Source organism: Mauremys mutica, chromosome 5, assembly GCF_020497125.1.
Source record: "Mauremys mutica isolate MM-2020 ecotype Southern chromosome 5, ASM2049712v1, whole genome shotgun sequence".
NCBI classification, from domain to species: Eukaryota; Metazoa; Chordata; order Testudines; family Geoemydidae; genus Mauremys; species Mauremys mutica.
The window spans coordinates 127393786-127418105 of NC_059076.1; the positions used below are offsets into that span (position 1 = coordinate 127393786).

The 24320-nt window shown below is 44.8% G+C and overlaps 1 protein-coding gene across 2 annotated transcripts in view; it reads right to left on the reverse strand.

Annotated features, from left to right (window-relative positions):
- The window catches only part of UVSSA (UV stimulated scaffold protein A), a 100427-nt gene that overhangs the window by 23178 nt on the left and 52929 nt on the right, over window positions 1-24320 (reverse strand). For both annotated transcript variants that reach the window (XM_045019033.1, XM_045019034.1), the window contains 2 exons: window positions 14387-14564; window positions 12104-12256 (listed from right to left, as the gene is read on the reverse strand). In XM_045019033.1, coding sequence (XP_044874968.1) covers window positions 12104-12256; window positions 14387-14564 — 331 coding nt within the window. The remainder of the gene's footprint in view (window positions 1-12103; window positions 12257-14386; window positions 14565-24320) is intronic.

A 24320-nucleotide genomic window follows, 5' to 3' on the forward strand; every position in this document is an offset into this window, starting at 1 on the left:
CTATTTTTAGTTGTGCTCTTTACTTCCTCTTTTTTTATTATTATTTTTTTATTTTTTAGGGAGCTCAACTTTAAAATTATTAATAGCAAATCTCTCCTCACTGCCTGCAGGCCCTTCTGCCCCCACTTCTCAAGGTTACTTGGCAGTTTTGGTTCTGTCTGCCTGTGTTTTTGCTACCCTTCCAATTTTGATGTTGCCAGCAAGTTTGATCATAGTTAGATTTATATGACAAACAATTAAATGTATTAGAAGAACTAGGCCTCAGTCTAACAAAGCATTTAAGCATGTTAATAGTCCCATTAACTTCACTGGGATCGCTCATTTGCATGAAATTTAGCACCCAGTTATTTAAGAGCTTATGTTGGATTGCAGCCATCATTTCCTATGCAATCTAAAGGGAATTCTGCTTGAAAATGGATGCATGTAACTAGTGAAATTTTCTAAGGCAGTGGGGATCACCGGTGGAATGAAAATAGGCACATGGACTACCTGGAAGAAAAATCGGTTACTCACCTTCTCGTAACTGTTGTTATTCGAGATGTGTTGTTCACGTCCATTCCAATCAGGTGTGCACGCACGCACGTGCACGGTAGTCGGAAGATTTTTCCCCTAGCAACATCCGTTGGATCAGCCTGGGAGCCCCCTGGAGTTGCGCCTTCATGGCGCTGAATATAGAGCCCTGTTGACGCACCACCTCCTCAGTTCCTTCTTGCCAGCTACTCCGACAGAGGGGTAGGAGGGTGGGTATTGGAATGGACATGAACACCACATCTTGAAGAACAAAAGTTAAGAGAAGGTGAGTAACCATTTTTTCTTTGAGTGCTTGTTCATGTCGATTCCAATCAGGTGACTTACAAGCCCAAGGTTAGGTGGTGGGGTCAGAGTCTTCCACTGATTGGAGCGCTGCTCGTCCGAAGGCTGCATCATCTCTGGTCTGCTGGGTTATCACATAGGGCATGGCTCTGCAGATTTCCTGAGTGGGAACTGAGTCAGGAACACTCTTGACGAAGCCTGCGCTCTGGTGGACTGCCCTGTGATTGGAGGGGTGGGAATCCCTGCCAGGTTGTAGCACTCATGAATACAGGACGCTAACCATGATGAGATGCATTGTGATGATACCGGCAGACCTTTCATTCTGTCCGCCACTGCTACAATAACTGGACCGATTTTCTGAATGGTTTCATTCTCTCGATGTAAAAGGCTAGTGCCCTGCCGTTATCCAGAGAGTGGAATCTCAGTTCCCTGCCGCTGGAATGAGGCTTAAGGTAGAACACCGGGAGGAAAATATCCTGGTTAATGTGAAACTGCGATGCAACCTTTGGGGGGAAAGCAGGAGGCGGCCCGAGCTGAATCTTGTCCTTATAAAACAGGGTGTAGGGAGGCTCGGACATTAGGGCCCTGAGCTCAGACACCCTTCTGGCCAAGGTTATCGCTACCAGGAATGCCACCTGGTAAAAGAGGTAGAGCAGGGAGCATGTCACCAATGGCTCAAATGGTGGTCCCATGAGCCTAAAGAGAACCAGGTTGAGGTTCCAAGGTGGGAATAGGCTGACAGCTGTGAGGGTCCAGTCTGTTGAGTCCTTTTAAAAATTAGCTGACCATAGGGTTAGCAAACACCGAGCAGACCCCTGCGCCCGGATGGACGGTCGATATGGCGGCTAAGTGAACTCTTATTGAAGATAACGAAAGCCCCTGCTGGTTCAGATGGAGGAGATAAGTCCAGAATGAGTGGCAATGAGGCTAGCGACAGGGATGAATGGTGCTGCGCCAACCAGATTGAACATCTCTTCCACTTGGCAAGGTAGGGTGGCTCTCGTAGAGGGTTTCCCGCTGCCAAGGAGGACTTGTCTAACCTGGTCTGAACTGGAAAGCTTCATCGGGTTCAACAATGGAGCTTCCACGCCGTGAGGTGAAGCAACTCGAGGTTCGGATGTTGAAGATGATCTTGATCTTGCGTCATAAGGTCCGGGAAGAGTGGAAGGGTGACCAGGGCCTCCACGGACATGTCTTGGAGAGATGTGTGCCAGTGCTGACGGGGTCAAGCTGGTGCTATCAATGTGACTTGAGCTCGTTCCCTCCAGATCTTGCAGAGTACCTGCGGTATGGGTGGAAATGCTGTGACGAGGCGGTTCTGGCGGGACCCAACTGAGAGTGCCAATTCAGGACCAATTGTTCAAACAGGGCAGTCACAGCCCAAGGCTGGGGTTTTTCCACCTCTAAGGCAAACCAAACCAGCCAGATAAAAATGACTTCGGTTTCACCCCACTGGCTAACCACAAGTCACACAAGCAATTTCCTTAGACACTCCAGTCTCTCAGTATCACCACCAGTCCCACTCGTCCTGGGGATAAATGGTTATAAAAACCAACACCCAAATAAAAGAAAAAGAATCAAGCCCCAGACCCAGGTCAATATACACATCAGATTGTAGCCTGATTTGGGGAGGGTTAGTAGGGACAGTGGATTTTATCCACTTAATTTAGTTTTATTTAATAATTAATTTTCTAATTAATTAATAATAATAATAATTAATAGATATTAATAATATGGGTATGGCTCGCCAATATGTGTGATCAGAAGTTAAAGTTCGTCTTAAATCAGGTTTCACAGAATTTATACAAGGAGATTGGGGTATTTGACAGGAAACTTACACTGAGACAGAAATAGTCAATAAAGACCTTTTATTTAAAATCAATGAAACAAGAAGTAAATGTAAAATGTTAAAAGCAGTTTGAGATTACAAAGTTACAAAATATCACAGTTCTAAATGCACTCTGCAACAGTAGCACTAGAGTGAATTTTCACACCTTTGATAGAGGAAGTTTAGTTATGAGTTGAACCCTTTTTTAAACTAGATGTTTTAAAGTAAAACAGAAATAAGACTTAGTTCATACTTACAGCTGTGAAAAGACTTAATACTACGGCTTAGTATTGACAGCTTTCGTAGGAGAAAGAGGCTTCGAAGTAGGTTGAGACGACAAGAATAGAAAGATGTATCGCCCACCTAATGGTGGATTGTCACCCTTTTTATAGGGAGAAATCCTTCCTCCAATGCCCAAATTTGTCTTTCCCCCATGGAAAGGTGAGGGTACCTGTTTTCATAGGCTGACCTTTTGTGTACGTATTAATGACAGCTATGTACGCATCTGCGGGTGTATGTGTGAAATTTGTGGGCAGAAAAACCCCACTTTTCACCCAACTAGGTGAAAGGTTAGCAGACATTCAAAAGTCCCTAGACAATTTGCGTAGGTTTGTATCCTATTATTACTTTTCTGAGTAAGGGTCTTAAAGGTTGCTGTCAGCGTCACAGAGGAAATTGGCCAGGATGTCTGGCCTAGAAGCTTCTAGGTATCTTGCGTTACAACTATTGCAAATTCTATTAATCTATGCAGCCTACACGCTTTTATAAAAAAGACATTTTATACAGACCAACAGATTAATCCTCAGGGCTACAAGATCTTACCCACAAATCACGCTGTTGCCAATCCTTTAGAATCTAAAATCTAAAGGTTTATTCATAAAGGGAAAAAGGTAGAGATGAGAGCTAGAATTGGTTAAATGAAAACAATTACATACAGCAATGGCAAAGTTCTTAGTTCAGGCTTGTAGCAGTGATGGAATAAACTGCAGGTTCAAATCAAGTCTCTGGAGTACATGCCCCGCTGGGATGGGTCATCAGTCCCTTGTGTAAGAGCTTCAGTTTGTAGCAAAGTCCCTCCAGAGGTAAGAAGCAGGATTGAAGACCAGATGGAGATGAGGCATCAGCCTTATATAGGCTTTTCCAGGTGTAAGAACCTCTTTGTCCTTACTGTGGAAAATTACAGCAAAATGGAGTCTGGAGTCACATGGGCCAGTCCCTGCATACTTTGCTGAGTCACAAGGCGTCTGCCTTCTCTCCATGAGTCAATTGTGTAGCTGATGGTCCTTAATGGGACATCAAGCAGGCTAGGCAGAGCTAACACCAACTTGTCTGGGATGTTTCCCAGAAGCACAGCATAAGTTTGAAGTACAGACAGTACAGAGCCAATACTTATAACTTCAACTACAAAATGATACATACATACAGACAGCATAATCATAACCAGCAACCCATAACCTGGTCTTTGGACACCTTATATGACCCCCTTTACCTAAGATTTGATGCCACTACAGGACCTTGGTTGCAAACCATGTTCTATATGGTCCCAGTTTATATCAATAACGTCACAAATGCGTAAAGGAGATGGCCTCCCCATGGAAGGAGGAACGCTTCCGCTCTGGAGCCCAGGCTGTGATTCTGGAAGGAGCAGAATTGCTGGCACTTCCTGTTGTGTTACACAGCGAATATGTTTATCTGGGGAAAGCCTCACCTCTGGAAGATTGAGAATGCAATGTCCGGGCGAAGGGACCACTCATTGGCGTGAAACAACCTGCTGAGGTGGTCCCCCAGCTCATTCTGTATCCCTTGCAGGTGTATTGAATGTTCCACACAGAAGTCCCACAGCATGAGGGCTTCTTGGCACAGGGGAGAGGCGCATGCACCCCCATTTGCTGATATACAACATTGTTGTTGTATTGTCTGTCAGAACTGATACACAATGTCCCGTTAAGTGTACACGGAAGGTCTGGCATGCTAGGCACATTGCTCTCAGCTCTCCGATGTTGATGTAGAGAGCCAGGTCTGCCTGACACCAGAGACCTTGGGTCCTGTGGTCTCCCAGATGAGCTCCTCAGCCTAAGCCTGATGCGTCCATCACTAGCGAGAGAGACGGCTGTGCACACCTCCTTAGGGTCGAGCCACCAGATGAGGGAGTTGATGACCGGGCAAGGCAGGGTCACGAACCTGTCCAAGCTGTCCCGGGCTGGGCGATATACACTGATGTGAGCCACGACTGAAGAGGGCAAAGCCTGAGTCTGGCATGCCGCACCATGTAGGTACAGGCACCGTGTGTCCGAGAAGCTTCAGGCAGTTTCTTGCTGTGGTGGTGGTAAACTGTCTTATGCCTTGAATTATATCTGTCAGGGCCTGAAACCATGCTTCTGGCAGGTATGCCCCGGCTTGGGTCAAGTCCAGTATTGCCCCATATAAACTCTATCCTCTGGATGGGGGACAGAGTTGATTTTGCTTCGTTTAGAAGGAAACTCAGGTTGTCGAAGGTGGCTCTGATGAATCTGACCTGAGCTTCCACTTGGGTCCTGGAGCGGCCCTTGATCAGCCAGTCATTGAGGTACGCAAACACCTGTACCTGGTGCCTGCGCAAAAACGCGGCGACGACTGCCATGCACTTGGTGAAGACTCGAGTAGCTGCTGACAGGCCAAATGGAACGACTTTAAGCTGGTAGTAGGTACTGTTCACCACAAACCTTAGGTACTTCCTTTGGGGCTGAATGATTGCGATATGGAAATCAAGTCGAGGGCGGCATACCAGCCTGCTGGATCCAGTGATGGGATGATTGAGGCCAAAGAGACCATGCAGAACTTGAGTTTCTTCACAAACTTGCTGAATTCTCACAGGTCCAAGATGGGCCTGAGGCCGCCTTTGACTTTCGATATAAGGAAATACCGGGAGTAAAAGCCCTCACCTCTGTGCTCCCGAGGAACCTCCTCCACTGCCCCTAGAGATAGGAGCAACTGCACCTCCTGGATAAGGAGCTGCTCGTGAGAAGTATCCCTGAAGAGGGATGGAAGGGCGGGAGAGCACAGAACTGGATGGAGTATCCTCTCTCTACTGTGTGGCGCACCCAACAGGCTGAGGTGATACAGGACCATGCACAGTAGAAAGGGGATAGTTGGGACGAGAAGGTACAGTGGGGTGAATCCAGCTGGGGATCTGGTGCGCTGTCCTCAAACGCAGCTTCAAAAGGCCTGTTTCGGCCAAGAGGGTGGTTTAGATTGCCCAGAGCCCTGGCGTGAGGATGGATGTGGCCTCCTTCTGCCATTCTTGTTCCTCCTCCGGGAGCTGTCCTGACGGTTCTGCAGCTGGTAGAACCATGGAGGAGGTTGCAGCCTAAATGTTTATGCTGTGTAGTGGGAGTATGGAGGCCAAACAATTTGAGTGTGGCTCTCGAATCCTTTAGGCTATGCAGCCTTTTATCCGTCTTTTTGGAAAATAGAGTCGAACCCTCAAAGGGGCGGTCCTGAATAGTTTGTTGGACCTCGTATGGCAAGCCCAAGACTTGGAGCCAGGAGCCCCTCCTCATAGCTATGCCTGTGGCCATGACATGAGTAGCTGCATCCGCTGAATCCAGTGTGGCTTGTAGCGAAGCCCTAGAAATGAGCTTCCGTTCCTCCACGACAGTTGAAAACTCGGCGCAGGAGTCCTGCGGCAACAGCTCCACAAATTTAGCCATTGCCCCAAACGTGTTGAAGCAGTACCTGCTAACAATGGCCTGCTGATCTCAAATGCAGAGCTGTAAGCATCCAGTTGAGTAGACCTTTCTCTCAAAGTCTTTTCACCTCCTGATTCTTCGGGGAGGGTCCCTGGAAGCCCGGACGCTCGCATTGGTTGGCAGCATCAACCACGAAAGAGTCAGGTGTGGGATGCGTGTATAAATGCCCAGAACCCTTGGACGGTACAAAGTAGCATCCTTAGCTGTGCTTAGCTGTAGGGGGCAACGAGGCTCAGGTCTGCCACAGAGTTTGTGATGTCAGAGATGGTCTTTATGAGGGGCAGGGCAATACGTGCAGGACCGAAGGGGGCGAGGATGTCCACCACTGGATCTGCATCCTCCACTACCTCCTCCGCCTGAATACCCAGGCCCTGGGTAACCCTCCGCAACAAGTGCGGCAGAACCCTGTTGTCCTCCAAGGCTAGGGCTGTTGCCATGCCTGCCAACGCCTCATCTAGCGAGGATGAGGAAAAGACCCCCATGAGGGGTGGCTGGTCCCTTTCTTCCGCACCCAAGGGGTCCCATGGCACCTGGATTTCTTGGGCTGGTGCTGACCCAGATGGTGTCGCGCCCCTCAGTGTAGGAGCTGTATACACTGACACAGGCACAGCTCGTGCCAAAAGCACCATCTGCGCCAATGCCATCCTCGACATTGGAACTGCCATTGCTGCTGGTACCGGAGTCCCTCTCCTGGGCCCAGCTGCGTTGAGATGGTAGCGCAGGGTGGTAATGGGCCTATCCCCGACCCTGCCGGTGCCGGCGGTGCTAGTGGGGGTACAAACAAGTCCAAGGCCACTGACGTCACCCTGGAATGAGACCCTTGGCTGTGACCTTGGCTTTGATGAAAAGCCCAGGGAGTCCAAAAGGGCCATTGTGCCGGGGCTGCCATTGTGCCGGCCACGGTGATAGGTATGGGTGCCGATCCCAAGTTGACATGGACCGTCTGCTCCTACTCCTCTGGGACCAATAGGAGCCTGACTCCGACTCTGAGATGTCTGAAAACGATGACCACGGGGAAGTGGTACTTCTAGGAACTGAGCTTTCGCGCTGAGGGCTTGGGGATCGGCGTGGCTGCTGGGTGTACTCCAGTGCCAGAGAGTGGCGCACTGGGGTCAGATCAGCCGGCCATCATAGAGGGCTTTCCTCTTGAAGGAGCTTGGGGAACAACCGGTGCCAGCAACCTGTCCTGTTTGGGAGGAGAGAATGGTGCCGTGAATGGACCGCCTCAAACGCCTTTGGTGTCGAAAAGAGGTGCAGCTCACAGCTCAGCCTCAGCGAGCGTGGAGAGTCCGGACTGAACCGCCCTTCCAGACGGGCAGGAGTCAGCATGACCATCACTGGTGGAGCAGCACTAGTGTGGCCCAACTCGGGTCTCATAGTGGCAGGCTCCTTAGGCCTAGCAGGGAGAGAGCGACCCCTCTCAAGCCGCCTCTTCTTTTGTGGCATCAGCGATTGTGAACGATGTCTGTGTGTGGCATGTGAGCCGTGAGTGGAGCTGGGATGGTGCTGTGAGTCCTTATCCTTACCTAACACCGGTGCTCATGCTGATGGTGCCGGGGCGTGCCGCACAGAGGAGGAGGTACTCGGTGCAGGGTCCATCGACCCAGGGTCAGACTGGGGAAGGAGCGCTGCCTCCATCAACAGGACCTTCAGGCACTGCTCTCTATCTTTTAAAGTCCTGGGCCGAAAGGTGTTACAAATGGCACAACGATCCTTCTGATGGCCCTCTCCCAAACACCTTCAACACGAGGTGTGAGGATCGCTTCTGAGCATACACTTGCCACAGGCTTCGCAGGCTTTGAAGCCCAGAGACCCTGGCATGCCCCAGTGTCAGGAAAGTGTAGAAGGGGATTCCTCCCCCCCCAAAAAGGAAATTTATCTAACACTAAACAAACTACTAACTATTAACAAACAATGGAAAACTAATGGAGAACAATGTAAGAAACTGCTAAATGTGCTTGTCAAGACAAGAGCACAGGGACATTCCAGCTAACCGTCACTGGCGGTAAGAAGGAACTGAGAGGGTGGCAGGTCGACAGGGCTCTATATTGAGCGCCATGAAGGTGCAACTCCGGGGGGCACCCAGGCCAACCTGCTAGGGGAAAAGTCTTCCAGCTACCGTGCATGTGCACACGCACAAACCTGATTGGAATCAACATGAACAAGCACTCAGAGAAGAACTCCATAGTTCACAGTTTAAGAACCAATGCACTAAGGCCTGGTCCACACTGGGGGGCAGTGTCAAGGTAAGATACGCAACTTCAGCTACGGGAATACCATAGCTGAAGTTGAAATATCTAATCCCGACTTACCTCCTGTCCTCACCGCTCGGGATCGACGTCCGCGGCTCCCCCGTCGACTCCGCTACCGCCACTCGCTCCGGAGTTCCGGAGTAGACGGGAGCACGTTCGGGGATCGATATATCGCGTCTAGATGAGACGCGATATATTGATCCCTGCAAAATCGATCGCTACCTGCCGATTCGGCAGGTAGTCTGGACGTACCCTAAGAGACAATCAGTCCTCAATCCAGGTAAATAACTGAGGTATTAATAGGAGTTCCACATACAGAGGGCGGAAAGAATATATTGAATGTAAGGTTCTTATAAGAGCTTAATGGGCTATTGTCATTGGGCTAAACATTGAGGATATTTTTTGAAAATAAAGTTTAATCCAACTTCTTTGTTGAGTCCACTCTAGTAGCCTCCTTGAGAAAAGACTAATGTACACCAGCTGCTGACTAAATTAAACACCAATTAAAAATTAGCTTCCTGATAATCACAATCTCATAGAATCATAGAATTGCAGGACTGGAAGGGACCTCGAGAGGTCTTCTAGTCCAGTCCCCTGCACTCAAAACAAGTCTAAGTATTATCTAGATCAGTGGTTCTCAACCTATTTACCATTGTGGACCGCATATGAGCTCTCTGTGTGTTATGTGGGATGCATCCACACAATATATATACTACTTGTATGGCCCAGAGACGGTCACATGTTCCCTCATAGGTCATGTTTTCTACACCTTTAATCATTTTTGTTGCTCTTCTCTGGAATTTCTCCAATTTGTCCACATCCTTCCTGAAATGTGGCGCCCAAACTGGACACAATACTCCAGTTGAGGCTGTATCAACACTGAGTAGAGAGGACAACACTCCTGCAAATGCATCCCAGAATGATGTCTGCTTTTTTGCAACAATGTTACACTGTTGATTCATTTAGCCTTTGATCCACTATGACTCCCAGATCCCTTTCTGCAGTACTCCTTCTTAGGCAGTCACTTCCCATTCTGTGTGTGTGCAACTGATTGTTCCTTCCTAAGTGGAGTACTTTGTATTTGTTCTTATTGAATTTTATCCTATTTACTTCAGACCATTTCTCCAGTTTGTCCAGATCATTTTGAATTTTAATCCAACCCCTCCTAGCTTGGTATTGTCTGCAAAATTTATAAGTGTACTCTCTATGCCATTGTCTAAATAACTAATTAAGATACTGAACAGAACTGGACCTAGAACTGATCCCTGAAGGACCCCACTTGATATGTCCTTCCAGCTTGACCATGAAGCACTGATTATTACTCTCTGGGAACAGTTTTCCAACCAGTTATGCAACCACCTTATAGTAGCTCCATCTAGGCTGTATTTCCCTAGCTTGTTTATGAGAAGGTCATGTTAGATAGTATCAAAAGCTTTACTAAAGTCAAGATATACCACCTATATCTCCCTATAGAAACTCAAAATAGTGTTATTAACAAGTTATAAAGTGAAACAGCTGAAGGTTGAAGATTTTCTATCTCTGATTTAAAAAATGACAAGTCTACACAAAAGCTGCACATATCCCCTCCTTTATTTTTCAATGCATCTTGTGAGGTATTTATTTCTACCACAGATAAAGTCAAAGGATCTGGCAATGTCTATCCTAATTTTTTCAGCAAGTATATTCTACCCCGGTGTCAATGGTATAATGTGTGTGCAGTTACTTATATTATCTTTGGTTAGATCGGCATATCTGTAGTTATAGGCTATAAGGTTTAGAAGTGTGCCCTCTGTTTTATTGGGAAGCATAAAAATAAAAACAGTACGGGCACTAGGCAGACAGGCAGTGAAATATGCTTTTGATTTCACTTATGACTTGAATAACTCATTTCCAATGTAAAATAAAGCCTTTCCACTGTTTGGGCAGTCTCAGAGACAAATACTTCTTAAAGCTTTACTGAAAACCTTTACCATTCTATAGACTTTAAAGAATTCACCTCATAGGATGGGATGCACTTGGGAGGCAGTGTGTTAAAGCATCATGCTGTGTCAAATTTCACTCCCTATAGTGACTGCTCATTGCCTCTCAACAACACAAAGTCTGTGCAGTGTTTTACATGATTTGGGGCACAGAAACACTGCCACTACTATTGCTATTTTCTGCAAATGTTACCTCTGTGAGATCAATCAAATTGGATGAATTGTAACAAAAGACAATAAGAAATCAATTACCATTTGAGTTTCTGTCCAAGAAGGCATTAGAAATCAACAAGTTAGGGAAGAATAGCCAAACATGAAGTTTGCTGTTCTTCTGGAAAGTGCAGTATGAACGAGAAAATGTGTTAGCACCATCATCTGTAATGTAAGGCACAACAAAAAGACCCCGTGCCAGGGAAACTGATGTTCCATATTTCTGCACAAATGTGGAAAAGTTGATGATGATATTCCACCAGGCTTCATGCTGCTGCAGCATTTATGGTTTGTTCGTCTAGCATTATTACTACAGATATCCACACAAAGCTAATTGTGATTAAGCTGTTTTGCTTTGGTAAGAAAACAAACTCAAAGTAATACCAGTGAGGCCATGAGAGTTTACCTTTTTGATTAGCAACACACACATACTTCCAATCTTTTACTTGTTTTAACCCAGTGTGGGACTTACAGGCCCTACAGTTTTGTGGTGCTTCAGTGCCAATTTCTGCAGCAGACACTGATACATTCTTTGGCAGGGAAATGGAAATCTCCTGCTTGTTTGGAGAGAGCAGATGCATACCCATGAGCTACAATGTGAGCAAAAAATGGAGGAAGTCTTTGAATGCTAGGTTATTAATAAAAAAGCCAGGGCTATGAATAGGCTTTAAGACTGTCAGAAACAAATCTCTGAGGTGCAGGTGTAAACTGTCCTAGTGTTGCTGGTCCTGCCACAAAGCTGGCACCGCTTTGTGTACAAGAAAGCACAGCACCTTCCCAAACAAGTAAGACCAATGGTTGTATTGTTAAGGCACTCAGCTGGGGCCCAGGTGATCTGGGTGCAGTTCTCAGCTCGCAGATTTGTGTGACCTTGGGTGAATGACTTGATCTCTGTGCCTCAGTTCTCCATCTATAAAAATGGGAAGAATAATCCTTCTTGTCTTCTACCATTGGTCTGTCTTATTTATTTAGATTGCACACTTTTCAGGGCAGGGTCTGTCTCGAACTGTGTTTGTATGGCAGCTAGCACATGGGGCCCCTATCTCAACTGGACTAGGTGCTACCATTATTACATATATGCTTTGAAAGACTAAAATACTTAATTCAAATCCTATCCTCTCAAAATACATATAATTGTAAGTTAGAGTTACTAAGAATGTTTATGGATCACTTACTGTAAAGGAAAGGAGAAAAGTAATTATTACAAGAAGCAGTAGGGTTCATCCCCCTGCACAACCTCTCAGCCTAAACCAATCTTTTTGTTTCTTAAAAGAAAAATCAGACTGTATTTACTTGAGAATTTTGCCAGCAGTTGGCTGGTCCTGTCCCCAGTAGTAAAGATCTAATCCAAAGGGTATTATAGGAGCTTTAGCTCTTTCTTCTTCTAGTTTTCCTGTCTCGCTGACAAGCTCTCCTGAAGCTGCTGGCTCTGGATTTGAGGATGAACTGGAGAAAGATAATAAAAAGTCAATAGAGAACAATAATGATCACAACTATTTCCCTGCTTTTGCTAACCTTTTGCACCAACACATGTTATCTAAGATCCACTAGTACTTCTACTATCTACTTTACTTGGTTTGTTCTTTAGGATATAGAGCATGATGCTGTCATACAAGCAGAACACAATACATAGTTAAGCTTATCAGAACGCTCAGCTCATGCTGCTTTAAAAGATTTTCCCCCAGTCTTGTGGGATCCTAAAGATCTATATGTGATGTAATAATGGGTCATAGATGGTGTAGTACAACAGAAGCCACAGTGAGGATGGTATTGCAAACCTAATTCAGAACCGTCTTGTCTCTGTAGATTTATGTCCATGTTTGTACTGTCATTACATACATTGCAACATCCTTGTATTGTGTGCACAGCATTCTATCTCCCAGACTTGCACCATTGGGGTTTCCAGCGACACCACCAATTCAACCTTTCCCTTAGCAGAAGTTTTGTGTTACAGAAGGACAAGAGTGTATAAAGAAAAGAAGAAGGTAAGGTTGTCAGCTGTACTCAAACACAGTACTCCAAAGTATATTGGTATAAAGGGGTTTTTACCAGGTGCATCATTAGCAAGTAAAGGGATGGCCTTCCACTATTTGACTAAAGAATGCCACACTACTAGTTATGTAATGTTAGATAACAATTGACTAAATCCAAAACATGAAGTTGCAGAGCCTAAGCACTTCAGTAGCCCAAATTATGATGGTCTCACTAATTTATAGTATTAAAACACATAAACATGTCTTTTTTTCAATTTAGAAATCTAAATTTTTAAGTTTAGTTTGTTATTGCCATATTGGTTAAACCCTCCAGAAAACTAATGGAGTACAGCACTTTGCCTTTGCAAGGTTGCGCTTCAGCTTCTGCTAGCTTTTTACACTGTACAAGTGTCATTTTGGGAGATGCCAGTCCATTAGCAGGTTACTCCAGTCACAGGGAATACTAGGGTCCACCCTCACAGATTTGCAAGCATGGTACATCCATCTACCGCTACTGTAAAACCTCACAGTTATGAACACCAGAGTTAGGAACTGACTGGTCAACCACACATCTCAGTTGGAACCGGAAGTACGCAATCAGGCAGCAGTAGAGACAAAAAAAAGAAACAAAAAAATAAAAAAGCAAATACAATACAGTACTGTGTTAAACAAACTACTAAAAAATAAAGGGAAAGTTTAAAAATAAAGATTTGACAAGGTAAGGAAACTGTTTCTATGCTTGTTTCATTTAAATTAAGATGGTTTAAAGCAGCATTTATCTTCTGCTTCGTAAAGTTTCATAGCTGTAGTAAGTCAATGTTCAGCTGTAAACTTTTGAAAGAACAACCATAACATTTTGTTCAGAGTTACAAACAACCTCCATTCCCAAGGTGTTCATAACTTTGAGATTCTACAGTAATTCATAGTCAGGACTGAAATTTCAGCAAGCTCTGAATAGAATTGACAAACGATAGTTCTTTGAAATCAGTATGACAGGCCCAAAAAGCTGGTATTTATGACATAGTAAGTCACTAGGAAATCCAAGGCTTTTGAAACTATTTATTTGCTAGTGTAGTATTAGGATTTGCAAATCAAAACAGTCCCCCAGCAAACAGAGCCTTTTTTTGGATGGGATCCCTATGATAAGTTCTTAGTAAAAGATTTTCTAAAGAGTCTACAAAAAATGATTAGCAAAACCTACATTTCTAATCACACATGTGTTAAGACTGGGTATAAAATTATTATTTTAAATACAAATAAGTAATATTTTATAGCCTAATCCAGTGGTCCTCAAACTTTTGTATGGAGACCCCTTTCATACAGCAAGCCTACGAGTATGACTCCCCCTTATAAATTAAAAACACATTTTTAAATATTTAACACTATTACAAATGCTGGAGGCGAAGCAGGGTTTGGAGTGGAGGCTGACAGCTCATGACCTCCCAAGTAATAACCTTGAGACCCCTGAGGGGTCACAACCCCCAGTTTGAGAACCCTTGGCCTAATCTCTTCTAGCCTGCCCCGTGTCTGGGAGTGCTTTTGTAGCGAACAGAGCCAAGGAACATCAGAGTGATGTTTCTAAAACAAATAAAATGATCATGACCTGGTGTTTAGGGATGGTAACTTAGGTAGCTTATCTCGGATAAGTTTCAACGTTGCAGCGGCACAGGTTGGATCAAGTTCCTCTTCATTCCTTTCTGACTGGGAGTGGGAGCTCAGCAAAGCTGGCCTCATGACCATTCCTCTTGCTAATGCTTTCGGAGATGACTGGGGCTCCAACCCTGCAAAAAAACCCCAAACCCCAGCATGTTTAGGAGGGGAAAAATAAAGCCTTTAAAAAGAAAAGTCTTACAACTACACCAGAGTGCTTGATAAGGCTAGCAAAGGAGTGAATAGATTCTGGCTACATCACTGACTATTTTTTGTTGCAATGGGATCCACCAGCATGTTACTGATACAAGCCAGTAGATACAGTATGTAGCGGGGTGGTCACCCTGCTCCTGCCTTAAAGGGCTTAAAAGTGCCCTGGGAGGGGGCTGTGGTAGGAAGGAAAAGCTGGGCTGATTGGGGGAAGCAGCCTCAGTTGGGGGCCACGCCCCTAATCAGGCCACAACTGGCCCTGGAGCTGCTAGGCAGGAGCTAGGTCAGTCTCTCTCTAGCGGTAGATAGAGAAGGACCTGGCTGCCTGGGAACTGAGTAAGGTACCGGAATAGAACAGGGCTGGGGAACAGGGCAGAGGAGCTAGGGAGCTCCCGCCTGGAAAAGCCCCAGGCTGCAGGTCTGGCCAAAGGCCTAATAGGTACTGGGGTTGCAGGCGTGCAAACCGGGGGTATGCAGAGGCAGCAGGTTCAAAACCTCGCTTTGTCGATGATGAATGGCTTGTACACTGCAGTCGGTCCCAGTGAAGCAGGGCCAGATGGTGACTGGCAGTAGCCACAGACTGAGGCGAGGTGGAGGATAGAGGGTTGTGGGTTCCCCGGGGAGGGGAGACCCAGAGCTGTGAGGGTATTGCCAGGGGGCAGCACCCAAGATAGAGGGGTACTGGGGTCCGGGAGAGACACGGGGCCTGCGGTGAGCAGGACACTGGCCTGCAGAGGGCGCTCCAAAGGCTAGACAAGCTAATTCCCAGGACGACAACAGGAGGCGCCGCAGGGGTGAGTCTCGCAACGCTACAAATACTATTTCTACTATGGGGAAATTATTGTTATATTGGTAAAAACAAGTATTATTACCATATCAACAGTAAAACCTCATTATGACATTGTATTATCCCACCAGGAAAGGAAAGTTAAACAACAAAAAGATGTCCAAATTGCTACATTGGTTTTTGACATGACTGTGGCTGGTAATATTCTCACATCAGTCCTCTCAGAGTCCATATCATACTCACTGCTAATCCAAGGCAGAGTAGTATGTGAAAGGAACTATGAATATTATATCCATGAGTGATGCTAAAGGTAAGTTCCCTATCTAATACATGCAAAAAAATAAAGTTGCAGAGCAGCAGAAGAAAGAAAACAGACTTAATAGCCATAGCTTCCCTGTGCTGTGGTTGCTTTGGTGTAACATTCCCTGTGCAAAGCAGACCTAAACTTGGCACAACCAGGCACAGGGGGATAACTCTGATGTAGGATATTCATTGGTGGTGTAGAGCTGATATAGCAGGTCCAACAACAACCTCCACCTTACCACCACCACAGCTCGTTAGGGAGCATGGCTAGTGAGAAAGAGCTGTGTGGCAAGGCTTTTCCTCCAACCCGGTGATTTGCAATTGCCATACTGGCCCTTCAGATACATAGAACAGGCTTCAGAAGGGCTGTATATGTGATCGCTTTTCCTAAGTGTTTTGCAAAAGGAGAAGCAGCTCCACTGACAATGTAAAGAGCTTTGATCCTTTAGTATATTCTCAAACAGATGCAATCTACCAGAACCTTTTCTTTCATAGATAACCATCAGGAAAAAAAAAGAGCATTCTTTATTTTCAAAGATAAAGGATCCACCTATTTGCCTGCAGAAGCACAGGGCATGCCCACCAAAGCAGCATCCTTATGACAATCTGACATGATTGAGGAACAAACCCACTGCAAGATCTTCAGCACCAAAAGCTCAGCTACTGCAGTGATGGGGGCACTATAAATTGTTTTACATAGGCAGACAGACAGTTAAGATTAGTGAAAGTTAGATTAGATTAGACAAATCACAAGCATAGACCTCTACCTGCTGAACTAAACCAGCAGCTCCAGTAGTAATAGGCTCTGATTCTCCAGGAGGGCCAGCCACTAGAGGGAGACCTGATCACATGCACTTATCCAATAGTTTACATTTTCACTTTTCAAACAAATAAAGTAAGCATCTTTATAAGAGATGCAAACCCAAGTACAAACTGTAAGACCAAAACAACAAAAACTATTGTTCCATGGGAAGGAAAGTTTGAGCAAGCTGTTGCAGCCTTCAACTGGAAAACAACCCAGTTTGCTTGAAGTCTTTCCCACCTTCTATCCCACCCGTCATTTCTTAACTGGCAGCACTGAATATATAGCATGCTCACCTATTACTTCCACTTCTTAACTTGAGCACTGGGCAGGTGGCTGTGTTTAACACACTATCTAAAAAAATCCTCTGTAAAAATTCATTCTAATTGGTTTTGATATGAGCACTGCAAAATTTACTGGAAACCAGCTAGATAAGGGCAATGATAATTAAGAGTAATGGGATGAAACTGAGCAGAAGAAAATATAGGCTAAAGGTTGGAATCTTAACAGGGAGGTCTATTAGCCTGTAGAACAGCCTCTCAAGGAACATTGTGGAGATCATCACTGAAGTGCGTTTTTAAAAAAAAATGGTTACTCACCTTCTTGTAACTGTTGTTCGAGATGTGTTGTTCATGTCCATTCCAATCAGGTGTGTGCACGCACATGTGCACAGTAGCCGGAAGATTTTTCCCCTAGCAGCAACCACAGGTTTGGGCTGGGCTCCCCCTGGAGTTGCACCTCCATGGTGCTGAATATAGAGCCCTGCCGATCTGCCACCTCATCAGTTCCTTCTTGCAGGCTACCCCTAACGGAGGGGTAGGAGGGTGGATATCGGAATGGACATGAACAACACATCTTGAAGAACAACAGTTACAAGAAGGTGAGTTAACTGTTTTTCCTCCTTTGAATGCTTGTTCATGTCAATTCCAATCAGGTGACTCTCAAGCCCAAGTTCAGGAGATGGGGTCGGAGTCATCCATTGATTGGAGCACTGCTCGACTAAAAGCTGCATTGTCTCTGGACTGTTGGGTAATCGCATAGTGTGAGAAGAAAGTGTGTATGGAGGACCACGTCACTGCTCTGCAGATTTCCTAAGTAGCGATCTGCACCAGGAAAGCTGTTGACAAAGCCTGTGCCCTGGTGGAGTGCACAGTGATCAGGGGTGCAGGAACCCCCACCAGGTTGTAGCACTCGTGGATGCAGGATGTGATCCATGACAAAATGCATTGTGACAACACAGGTAGGCCTTTCATTCTGTCCGCCACAGCCAAGAATAGCTGGACTGATTTTCTGAACGGCTTCGTCCTCTTGAAGTAGAAAGCTAGTGCCCTGCGGTCATCTAGTGAATGCGGCTTAGGTAGAACACCAGGAGAAAGATGTCCTGGTTAACGTGAAACTGCAATACAACCTTCGGGAGGAAAGCAGAATGAGGTCTGAGCTGCACTTTGTCCTTATAGAACACAGTATAAGGGGGCTCTGAGGTTAGGGCCTTGAATTCAGACACCCTCCTGGCCGAGGTTATCACCACCTGAGGGAGACTGGCCTCTCTCTGACCTCTTTTTCTTCTGAGCTGGCAATTGGGACCGGTGCCCAAGGCTGGAATGTCCCTGAGAGGCTTGATGCCAGTGCCAAGCTTCCTTGCTAGCATCTTTCTTTGATGCCGGATCCTTCAAAGACGGTGCTGGAGGGCTTCGCGGCGAAGACAAGGTGCTGGGAGCAGGGTCCCCGGGGCCTGGGTCCAGCTGAGGTCGGACAGCTGCCTCCATAAGGAGAATTTTGAGATGCTGCTACCTCTCCTTAATGGTTCTTGGTCGGAAATCCTGATAGCAGTCTTCCTAGTGACCCTCACCCAGGCATCGTAAGCAGGAGGTGGGGAGTGTGTGTGTGTGTGTGTGTCACTTTTTGGCATGCACTTCGCGCAAATCTGGTAAGTCTGAAAGCCCGGGGATCATGGCATGCCCCAGTAACAAATGGGGGGCGGGAACCCCCTGTAACTGAAACTTCTAAAGAACTACTAAACTATACTAACTACTGGAAATTAGCTATGTACAGGGTACAGCTAAAGCACTGCTAATCCACTTGCCGAAGCAGGAGAAGAGCAAGGGGAAGTCCCAGCTACCATCACTGGCAGCAAACAGGAACTGAAGGGGTGGTGGGTCGGCAGGGCTCTATATTGGGTGCCACGAAGACACGACTCCAGGTGGTGCTCAGGCCAAACCAACAGTTGCTGCTTTGGGGAAAAAATCTTCCAGCTACTGTGAACGTGCACACACCTGATTGGAATTGACATGAACAAGCACTTGAAGAAGAAAAACTGGTTACTAACATTCCATATCTTTTGTTCTTCAAGATATGTTGACCATGTCTATTCCAATGTAGATTTGTGCACCACCACTGGAAAGTTTTTCCCGTCAGTGGTATCCATCAGGTCGGCTCTGGTGGCCCCTGGAGTTGTGTCCTCATAGTGACAGTACATAGGGACCTACTGCCCCCTCAGTTCCTTCTTGCCTGCTAACTGACAGAGGAGTAAGAGTTCGGGTTGTGGAATGGACATGAGCAACATATCTCGAAGAACAGCAGCTATGGAAGGTTAATATCCATTTTTTCTTCTTTGAGTGCTTGCTCATGTCCATTCCGAAGTAGGTGACTCCCAAGCAGATGGAGGAGGAGGGATCAGAGTTCAATGACAAGCAGACTGTAGCACTGCTCTGCTGAATCCAGCATCATTGCTGGCCTGCTGAGTGAGGGCATAGTGAGTTGCAAAACTGTGGGCTGAAGACCGTGTTGCCACTCTACAGATATCCTCAATGGGAACCTGTGCCACGAATGCAGCTGAAGATGCTTGTGCCCTTGAGGAATGTGCCATCAGGGCCAGAGCAGGGACTTTCACCAGGTTGTAGCACACACGGATACAAGAAATGATCCACAAAGAAATTTTCTGGGTTGAGATTGGGAGATCTTTCATCCTGTCTGCCACTGCCATGAAAAGCTGAGTAGTCTTCCTAAATGATTTAGTCCTTTCTGTGTAGAAGGCCAGGCCCACCTGACATCTGGTGAATAAAGCCTCTGTTCCTGCCTGTTGGCCTGTGGTTTTGGGTAGAGGACCGGGAGGAAAATGTCCCGGTTATTGTGGAATTGCAACACCACCTTTCGGAGGAAGGCTGGGTGAGGGCACATTTGGACCTTATCCTTAAAGGAGACCGTGTATGGAGGTTCTGAAGTAATAGCCCTTATCTTCAAGACCCTTATGGCCGAGGTGATGGCCACCAGAAAGGCTACCTTCCATGACAAGTAGAGTAGAGAGCCCATTGCCAAGGTCTTGAATGGGGAACCACCTATGCCAGGAAGCTCTGTACCTGTGGGAATTCTGCATATCCCACTTAGTCTACCTCGTCTCCTATCTCCCTGGGGGAGAGAACAAGTTAGCGGATTGCCTCCACTGGTCTTTCTCCAATCACGAATGGTCCATCTGCCCAGATATCGTAAATAACCTTTTCCAGAGGTGGGGAACTCCCCTGATACACCAGTTTTGCAACCAGACACAAGTGAAAGCATCTTCAGTTCTGTTCCTTTCTGAATCACAGCCTGGGCTCATTCACAGATGCGTTTTTCCTCTCCTGGAGAAACCATCTTTACTACACATTCCCCCCTTTCCTCTCATACACAAGGTCCTGCTGAAAGTCAGAAAGGAAGTCACAAACCTGATCCAGATAGCCCCAGCCTGGCCTCGCCAGCACTGGTTTACCACCCTTCTGGATCTTTTGGTGGAAACGCCAATCAGCCTACCTCTGTTTCTGGATCTCATCTCTGAAGATCACTGATGCTTACATCATCTGAACCTCAAGTCCCTCCATCTCATGGCCTGGAAGCTCCAGGGCTGAACCCCTTGGAGTTAGCATGCTCAGGTCTGGTTCAAGAAGTTCTTTTAGAGAACAGAAAACCATCCACTAGGGCCACATACCTGGCAAAGTGGAAAAGTGGATCAGGACAGCACAGAAAGGGGTCTCGCCCATGCAATCATCAGTTCTGTGTATTCTGAAGTACTTGCAACACCTAAAGCAACAAGGGCTATTAGTATCCTCAATTATAATCCACCTGGCAGTGATTTTGACTTTCCACCAATGGGTGAACGGCAGATCCATCTTTGCAAACTCACTTTGTAGTTGCGTTCTCAAGGGGCTGTACCCAAGAGTCCCAGGTAACCAAGGCATGCCCTGGTGCCGGGGAAGTGATAACCCAAAAACCAAGGTTCTAATCTAATAACTACTAAATAACATTGAATTGTAAATTCTAACTAGTATAATTAACTATATACAGGAAAAGGCAAAGTTCACCGAGGAGAGTACCTGCGTGAACACAGAATGAGCAGAAGTTCCAGCGACTGTCCAAGGCAATAAGAAAGAACTTAGGGGAAGGTGGAATGGCAGGGCCCTATATACTGGTGCTATGAAGGCATGACTCTAGTAGGCATCAGAGCCAATCCCACGGATAGCACTGAGAGAAATATTTTCCGGCAGCGGTGCTCGGGGCGAGCACACACCTACACTGAAATGGACTTGAGCAAGCACTCGAAGAAGAATAGCACTGAACATTACACTGAAAGAAACTATGCAAGAGTAGAAGGGTTTACAGAAGACGATGGACTAGGGATGGTTTCCCAACTCAAACTTCTATCATAATCAGCTGTAGTGATTGAAGGAAGTTTGCCAACAAACAGGTGCGTTGCAACAATGCACAACCAAACCAATTCCATTATAAAAGATGGCCTGGTCTACACCTAAAATTTCTAGATAAATTGCTCAGGGATGTGAAAAAAGTAATGCCTGGTGCAACATAGTTACATTGACCTAACCCCCACTGTAGACCCAGCTACGTCAATGGAAGAATTCTTCCATTAAGCTAGCTACTGCTTCTTGCAGAGATTTACTACAGCAATGGAAAAAACCCTTCATCACTGTAATAAGTGTCTACACTACAGTGGCATAGCTACTGCACTAAAGGTGTGCCTCTGCAATGCTTGTAGAGTAGACATACTCCCCAGTTATAAGGGTACTTTACTTCCCCAAGTCTTAACTGCTCTAGCTAAACTTCCTTCACAATATACAACTAGTCATAATATACAAACCCTTTGATATGAACAAGATTAGCCTAGAAGAATTTGTGATATCTTGAATGTAGGACAGATCAATTTTTGACCAGATTAAAAAAAAAGGTGAGGATGGGGATAAAAATACCTTTTTGGAAAGCAACATTTAAAGTCACTGCTACGACTGCACTTCTATTTGCATTATATTCCAGTCACTGATAATATTCAAAAAAAGTTTAGCAGTTCTATACTCGAGGGGGGAAAAAAGACCCATTAAAAAAAAAGTTTAAAATTTGTTCCACAACTTTAGTTATAAACCAGATTCCTACACTGTAATGCAAAGCATAATCACTCACTTATCATACTGAGTTAGACTGGCGCGCGCGCGCACACACACACACACACGCGCGCGCCAAGAGAGATAAATGAACAATTTGACATTTAGATATATACAATCACAACCAAAAGATCAATACAGGAATTCTGAAGGATTGCAAGAACAAAATATTTTTTCATTGATTTGTTATTTTAAATCATTAGAAGAAAGATGGCTAAACATGTGAAAGGTAAATACATTATTACAGCATTAACAAATACTGTTATAGTGTACACATTTTAACATTTGTTTATAAAATTAGTTTTGGTGACAAGATAAAGCAAGAATCCCCCAAAGCAGACAGATGAAACTTCTGTATCTGTGTTATAAATACAAGACAATGAATGGGATTTTAAAAGTAAAATTCCTCTATAGACTTCAACTATTCCCTGTATTTCATCTAGCAGAAGTACAGTACCTGGGTTCAAATTTGTTCCAATATCTGTTTTTAGAAAGAATCATAAAAATGTCCAAATACCCCTTTTTGTTTAAATTGACCAAATGGCACCTATTTGCCTGAAGCAATAAAGTAGACAGTGTTCAAGAGATAAATCGATAGTAGGAAATAGAGAGGCTGGGGTTTCAACTGAAAGTTAGGCTGCTGAATGCTGACATTATTGATTTTAGCTAGTTCAGCTGGCCTTGTAATTAAAATGTAAATTTGAGAAAGAGATTATGTCCTGACAGAAATGGTGGGATTAGGAGGAGATAAAAGCCCCTCAGTCAAAATTCAGAGAAAGAAATGAGAAAGAAAGAGCACAGGTTTCCTCAGCTGTGTGGATTTAGACTAAATCTAACTACTTCAGATTCACCTACATTTAATTGAAAAAACAGAGATAGAATATAAACAAGTATCATGGACTGCAACTTTCTTTGAGCAATATAATATTTAATTTCTGTTTCACATTTTAAGGAGTCCTACCCAAGCCAAGTATGTGTAATTTATATTAATACACACACAAGCAAAATGCTCATGGAAATTTACCAGGTTGGGTATAATATTTACCCATTCACCCTTTACCACCATGATCATGAAAAAAACTAAAGATATTTTTATTTACCAAATACAGTAAGCTGGGTGAAGAGAATTTTGCGAGGCATGTTCTATATGAACACACAGAAGTACTCCCAACCTGTGCCCACAAAAACAAATGGCAAAGCTTCCATTGTCTTCAGAATCCAGCCTATAATATCTATGTATGCATACAGACAGTGTGTGTAAACAAATTATGATATGTGATAATGTATTATAAAGGTTTCATTATTTGCGAGGGTTCCATTACTCAGGAGGGATGAAACCTTGAGTGAATTATGCAGATCATCCCCAACAGGTGCTACAATCTTTTCATATCACATAGCATCATGTATTTTTGAAATTCATTTCAGAAGTGTTTTAGAGTGTGCTTTACTCTGAACCACTTTACTGGGATCCTCTCTCCTATCCTTCCATCCCTAAAGACAGGCTCCGTGGGTAACATGACTTCAGCTATACAGACCTCTGAGGTAAAGAAAAAGCTAAATGGTTTAAAAAGTTTCTGAAAATGACTGAAAAGAGCTTTTTTTTAAAAAAATATCTAAAATGGTTTAACAGTATCTTGGAGCCTTCCAGGGCTCCAAGTATTGTACGCTGCACTGGGAAGCTCAGAATCTTCCATTCTGATGGCACCCATTTCTAGTCCTGTAGGTGTATGAGGTATCTGACAAACCCAACCGAACGAAAAAATACCCCAAAGCAGCTGTGTGAAGTGCTAGGCGGTTTGAAATGTTAGATATAATTCTGGCAAATGTAGATGTTTTAACTGAGTGCAAGTGAGGTAATCATATGCATGACAAAAACAATGCATAACATGGACATACACAGAGCTTCCTGAAGAAAGGTTGAAAGAATCTTTTATAATGAAAAGTGTTAGGCAACCTAAATATAAAGGTCACTATCAACTCTCCCTATAATGCACACATGTTCACTAACAAATTTTCATTGAAGTTGCTATAACTGCACACTAAAAATCCTAAGCTATAAAAAACATAATTAATAGCTAAGGTCATTAACTACAGAAATTAAATTACATTACACATCTTATGTGGTTTGACAAAACAATTATAGACATGCTAACAATTATAACCTTAATGCTCATTAAAACCTTATCTCTGCCCCATTTTTAATCTAGTCTAGGACAAGAGCACTCCGATGACTTCACACACTATATCCCTCTGAACCTGCAACTTTTACTAAATTTACCATGACTGCTCTGTGACAAATTTTCCACCCTATTAATGTGCACGTGAACAGTCCCCTTGTAAAATTAATCCTGTGGACAAACCT